The sequence below is a fragment of the Thalia democratica genome, chromosome 7 (assembly GCF_965202585.1).
Source record: "Thalia democratica chromosome 7, ktThaDemo2.hap1.1, whole genome shotgun sequence".
Lineage (NCBI taxonomy): Eukaryota > Metazoa > Chordata > Thaliacea > Salpida > Salpidae > Thalia > Thalia democratica.
In genome coordinates this window covers 42401757-42408760 of record NC_139171.1, presented here as the reverse complement: position 1 = coordinate 42408760, position 7004 = coordinate 42401757, and the positions used below count along the sequence as shown (strand labels likewise).

Below are 7004 nucleotides of genomic sequence, written 5' to 3'. Positions count from 1 at the left end.
TATTTTACATTTATTTTATTCAAAAAAAAAATATTCTAAAATTAATTATTCTAATTAAAGTTATGCTGGAATAAAGATCTCCTTTAAATAACCTTTAATAAAATAAAACTTTGGTTATACGAGTAAACTATTTTAAGACGCTAAAAAAATTATAAAAATAAACTTGAACAAAAGTTTTACTATACTTATTAAAGTTAGTTTGAAAAGTTAAACTTAAAAAACTTAAACAAATCTTTGTTTTAAACAAAGCCAAACTGTACCAGTGTTGGTATGAATTTATATACCACATAATGAATATCATCGGTCAGTTAAAAAAATAACTTTTGAACTATCTGTTTTTAACTATTGTTTAACTATCTAAATATTTAAAGAAAATAAAAAGTCGCTGTGTAGTTTGACTAAACTTATTACAGTTGATTTTTATTAACATAACTTTTTTACGCTTTAAATACCTAGGCTAGGACAGTTTAGTTTACGCTAACCAAATAAATTAAATCAACTTAATGAGTTTTTAAGTATCAAATACAAAATAAAATGATACATTTAAAGTATTTCAAAAACACTTTGATTACATCTTTTAACAAGACTTTTCAAAATTTCATTTCTTTTCTTTTGGCAGTCGTCAAAGTCTACCTTGTTTCCAACGCAAAAAACTTTCTTACCCCCGGATAAACAACTGAAACACAAGTTAAAAACATGGAGCCAACTTGGTATTAGATTAAACGGTGCAGGTAAAACTGTTTCTCTTCTGATGAATTTTACCCACAATGCAGTTCTAATTAAAGACCATTTACTGTCGCTACCTTCACTGAACCTAAACAATGAATATTATAGATAACTATTAGAATATTTGATAAATATTTAGTTTTAATGAAGTTTTTGTTAATTTAATATTTTATAATAGTTTCATAAAACCTTAAGTAAAAAAAAGATATTTTTATTTTGTTCATTTCTTTTAAAATATAAAATCTTCATCATAATATCCACAAAATATAGTGTATAAGATGTTTACTTTTAATATTTGAAATCTTTTTTTTTTTGTTTGTATAAACAGCTGTTTAAATTAAAAAAAACATAAAACGATCCACTTGCCACATAAACTAAATAACTATAGGAATAAGTTTTACAACAGTATACAAAAAGGAACTCAATTCAGTAAAACTAAATATAATTCACACTACTTTGATCAGTGGATACATAGCAATAAATAAATAAACAAATTTAAATTTATATATTAATAAACATAATATATAAATCTCATTTACATAGAATATTAAATACACAAAAAATTAAAAAATATACTAATTATAATCAAAGTTAATTAAATATAAATTAATAAGATCAAAAAACCCTAAAAAAACAAAAAAGCATAGGTTTTCTACAAAAATACAGACATTTTTCATTTTAATTTAGTGGAAATGTTTCAAAGTTTTTTAATTGTTTTAAAATCTTCCAAACTAAAATCTTCTGCACAACTCTGATTATTCCCTAACTATTCAGCAATAGACGATCTTTTTATCGATTTAAAACTTTCACATGTTTCTATCTGTATTTTAGATAGAAAACCTACGCTTTGTAAGCAAAAGAAATTTGATGATAGTGTTACTGTAATTGGTTATTTTTTTTGTGTTATTAATTTTGTATGTAATTAAGGTTTGTGTAACGTGATTATTACTATATAAATTTAAATTTGTCTTTATATCTGTGGCTTTGTAGCTACTGATGAAAATAGTGTGAAATATACCTAGTTTTACTGTATTAAGTGTATTTTTATAGTTTACTTAACTTTTCAAATCCTGACATTTCAAGTTCTTAAAATAAAGTTTAAAAGGACACAACTTAAACATTTTACTATATTTGAATAAGGTATAAAAAACGGTTATAGGTCTAATTGGTAAGATAATGATGGTAAAAAATTGAAAGATAAAGTTATTAAAAGAGAATTTGAGAAATTACTTAAAACTGCTATACTTTAATATTTATTTCAACCGTATCTCATAAACATTTAAAAAAGGGTATGTAGATAAAAATTAGACCTACAAGTTGTACGTCTAATTATTACCTATAAACGCTATTTTTTTAAATGTAAAGTTTTTTTTGTTGCCCTTTGTAATTAAAATATAAAAATAAACTTTCGGTATTCGAATTGTCCGAATTGAATCGTTGTGCAACCTTTTTTTGTTATAACAAAATAATTAGTTAGCTTTCAAATTTTTGTAGTGTTAATAAACTTTACCACTGTTAAATAAAAACGTGAATAAAACTGATGCTTAAAGATAGTATACAATATCGTAAAATTTTATGAAAAATTATTAAGCAAATTAAAACTATTTCAATATTTTTTTAAATAACATACATAATAAAAACTTTAGTTGAAAACTTTGTATACAATGATAAAGAGCTTAAAATAAAAGTCAACATTGGTTTCCGACATGTTTGGTTAAGAATATTTCTTGTTTCAATAAATTTTTCTTAAAATACAAAGCAAGTTTTTTAAATTTAAGTTATTTAAAAAACAAAATGGTTGAAAGTAGACGTTTTTTATCTTAAGTTAAGTGACACTTAGACTAAGAGTAATGATCTTTTTAAAATGAAGTTTTACAGTCAACATAGTTAAATTAATTTTTACGTGGAAAGCATTCTTTCGTACTGAAAAATTTAGAAAAAATTATATTAAAATCCTAAATATATAAAACGGAGTGTGTCAATGTATTGAGTCAAAATAAACAAACAGGAATCAAGAAATGTGTTTTAAATATTTTCGAATTAGTTTTTAAAGTTTTTGAAAATAAAATAAACCCATTAAAAACTAGTATCTATTACTGTATAAGTTTACAAATCAAACTAACCTATCATAAATATTGGACATTACTGAAATAAGCAAATTTATCATAACGATGTTAACTAGAATGTGGTAGAACACCAACAAAAACTGAACAGTTAACTTAGTACTCTGAAACTTAGGATAGTTGTAATACTTTGATACTTCTTGTCTTCCAAAAATCATCCAAAAGCAAGCAGCAAATGCTTTTTCAATACTTCTAAAATGACCTAAGTCACATTCTTCTCCACCTTTTGAATTGCAGGCTTTTACCCACTCTTTTGTATTAAAATATTGAAAAATGTGAATAAAACCAATTGAAAATGAAAACATAACGATTCCAAACACTACAATAAACTTCATGACATCAGCAGTTATATCAAGTGTAGCTTCGAGAAGAGAACTAAATCTGTAATAGCCTTTTAACAGAAACAACATCTTAATTATTACAAATATGTAACCAATTGCATTAAAATTTTCACTTATCAGTAGTGTCTCGTTATCTTCCCAGTCCTTTCTTGCTATTTTATCCGTTGAAAAGAACGAATCATATGCTCTAAACGTTAAAAAAAAGTTGTAACAAAATCCACAAATTCAGTAAAAAAATTATTACATAATAAATAAGTAAATATATATAAGGATATGAGTTACTGGTAGAGTACAGCGACACTTTTGCACGGGTCGTCATTTTAGCACAGAGTGTCACTTTTGCCCAGGGTAACAAAATAAAAAAGAGAGTCAATTTTACACAGTGTCAATCTACAACAGAGCGTCACTTTTTCATGGACCGATACTTAAATAGAAAAATTTAAGTCTGAAATTTTAAGTTCCTTACAAGTTTTTTTATCCGCAAGGTTATTAATTATTACATTACTGTCCTGGACATTACATTGAACTGTTCTGGTGTACGACTTAATAACTAAAAGGTTTTTCGTACACCAGGTCCTTGGACCAAATTTTTTGAGCCTATTTTTTGTTGTTAATAAACAATACTATTAAAATGAAACATAACTTTATTTAAACTTATATATCATTATTTTCGGCTAAATCTGGATTAAAAATATTAAAACCGATAAAAAGTACCGATATAGTTTAGTTTTAGGTTCGCGTTACCGCTTAAAGAAAGGTTAAATTTTCTTTTACATAAACAATATAGCTAAAGACAAGAAGGTTTTGGTTATAAATCCTTTTTAAACTTTAAAGAATACTTATAAAGTTTCAAAGCTTTATAAAATATTTTTCTTTTTACAACTATGTCGTTGTAATTACTTAAATATTTAAACCACAAACCTGCAAAAAAAAGAAAGCAAAAAACAACTTATAAAAAACATTTCAACAAAATTCCATCTTTCGTTACAGTAACTGTCATATCCTCTTTTATACAATTGTTGAATTTCAGTAAAAAGTTTGCTAAAAACCCACGAATAAAATATATATTCAATCAAAGTTAGTTGTTGGCCTATTAAAAAAAGTAAACTACTTTATAAATTTAGAATTTTATTAAGAAGTTAGACTATCATCAAATCTATCAACTAACATACTTTTTTCTATGCATTGACTTTAAAATCTTCTACTTATCCAGTAATGTTTAAATTAGGTCTATATACACATACTTTAGTATGTACAATATGTTTTTAGAACTGATTCCTTAAATTTTTCTGACACCTAGGTAATTTTTAATCTAGACTTTAAATAGCTCACTAAAATTTAACTCACCTGTAAACTGTTGTTCACGATAAGATTCATAAATAAGCATCAAGGCAAAAAAATAGACATCTGACAACATGTGACAACCATAAGCAATCCGAGGGTAGGTAATTAGCTCTGAGTAAATAAAATGTCTTTATAAAAATCTGAAATACTTAAGTTTTAGATAGAATTTATAACTTTTAGCTAAACTAATATCACAATGTTTATATCAACTTATATGTACTGTTTTAAATTTAATATGATACAAATTTATTTTAATATAATTGTAGAGTATTGTAGCACTGACAACGCGACTTAAAAAAGAACCAAAAGACTTTTATCATTTAAACTTACATACTTTTATAATTATATTATGATAGTAAACTAACTTCCTACAAAACAACAGTAGTTCAATGAATAAAACAAGGCAAGAATAGGGTAGAAAATAGAACAAACTACGACCAAAATTTTTTGAAGTACTTTTGACGTAAAAACATCTGTATGTACGTTTTTCAAGTATTCAACAGCAAGCTGTGTAAAAAAAAAAAGATAAATTGAATAATTGCTTATATAGTTATTGAAACTAATTAAAGTTTATATAAGTTTATTCGAAAAAAATGTTTAAAAGACAGATAAATTTTGCTTATAACTTTGAACCTTAACGAGCCTTAAGTTTATTTATACTTTTATCAATGGTTTTTAACAAAATAAAAGTTTTGACATAAAAACTAAAATATAAATAAATAAATAAAATCATAAAAAGTAAGTAAGCTAAAGTTTATTTATCACGAAACTTAATTAGTATATAGCTTTAACTTTTACTTTAAAACTTAACATAAAAAAGTTCTCTAATATCTTTTACTTTTGACATTTTTTATTATTTACTTTTTGTTTGTGGTACAAATTTTTTATATAAAGTTATTAAAATAAAGTAGTTAACGTATGATTTAATTTTATTTTGACAAAAGCAGCCTTTAACTCTTGGGTTTAGACTGTTTTAATAGCTTTAATGTTTGATTATTAGATATTTGTACAATAAAAGTGTTTGCTGTTAAGATTTTTTATAAAACTTTTTGACAATGTTAAAAGTATCTGTTCTTAAAAAACATTATCAATAAAAAATTATGACTTAATTTAGGTCATAGAGAGGGGGTAAATCACTTTTTTACAAATTGGTTGCATATTGTTGAGTTTAAACTAAGTTGCAAGTAGCTCATTACCATTTTTAAAATTTAAATATTCTTATTATAGCCGGTCAGATCGGAGAGTACAACTAGTTCCATAAAATACAAGAAAACTAAAAAAATAACAAATAAAAATTTCTATTATAGTCTATTTTTTGAGATAAAACCGCAAATCTTTAAGTAACGCTCCTTGTAACATTTTTTTATTTATTTAGAAAATAAAAATTTTATGACAAAAAACGAAGAAAACATTTTCTTTAAACATATGATAAAATTATATAACTGATATTGCTATTGTTGCAAGGGGAACTTTATAAAAGTTTAAACATAGGAGGAGGTAGATTTTCAGTTATTTTAATATATTCATTGTTTTAGTTTTATGTTCCATTGTAAAAGTTATAGTGCTTGCGGACTTTAACCGGCTATATTTAAAACTAGTTTAAATATTAAAGACTGATAAAACAACTTATAGCTTAGTTAAAACCAGGGCCGTGTCTAGACTTTTTTCAATGGGATAGCATTTTTTTTGATTAATAATAAAGTCATTTTGTTGTAGCTTTTAATAAAACACATTAAGAGATAAAAACATATTCAATGATATGTAAATAAATTAGCTAGTCAAACAACTCCAATTAAAATAATTTATTAAACTAAAACTTAGTCATTTTTGCTAAGAAACTATTAACTTAGCAGTTGTGAACAACTATTTTACGACTTGATGAAAATTTTCAAATGTAAAATTACGGTTTTTCTAATCCTGTAAATTTTAAAAAATATGTGAGTTCCTATTTTAAAAGTAAACCTATGGAAGTGTAAAATCATTCAAAAAAATTTTTTAGCACTTTTGATTGGATTGTTTTGAATCAAAAGTTTCCTTTTCCAAATTTGTTTGCTTTACAAAATTTTAGTAACTTTAGTACATAAAGACCTTTTCTACAAAAAAAATTATAAAACTACATCATTTTTGCAAAAAAAATTTGATAGCAAAAGTTCAATAGATAGATTTAAACTTTTAGTAAACTGTTTTAAAAAAGAACCGTAATTAACTACTTTTTTATTACGTTTATTCCAGTTGTTAAATGGTTGCATATGAAACAAGAAACAAATCAAAACACACACACCCCTAGTTAAAAAGCAATGAGATAATACGAAGTTTTAAAAATATAGTTTATCCCTCTCCATTGTCTTAATTTACTTTAAAAGTACTAAAAATTTCTGTATAGAAAGTTTTGTTTTATAAGCAATAATTGTAAATTTATAATTTTTGAGTTGTGTTGAGAACTACCTTTGATTTTCTGTGATTTACTACT

General features: G+C 24.3%; 1 protein-coding gene across 1 annotated transcript; it reads right to left on the bottom strand.

Moving 5' to 3' along the window:
- Positions 1 to 398: 398 nt before the first annotated feature.
- On the bottom strand, positions 399 to 4676 carry LOC145841377 (transient-receptor-potential-like protein). Its single transcript, XM_082948738.1, has 4 exons — positions 4538 to 4676; positions 4112 to 4280; positions 2850 to 3377; positions 399 to 814 (listed from the first exon to the last, which is right to left on the bottom strand). Exons 1-4 carry the CDS (start codon positions 4605 to 4607, stop codon positions 544 to 546), a joined length of 1038 nt encoding a protein of 345 aa, XP_082804864.1. The 5' UTR covers positions 4608 to 4676; the 3' UTR covers positions 399 to 543.
- Between the last annotated feature and the right edge of the window lie 2328 nt (positions 4677 to 7004).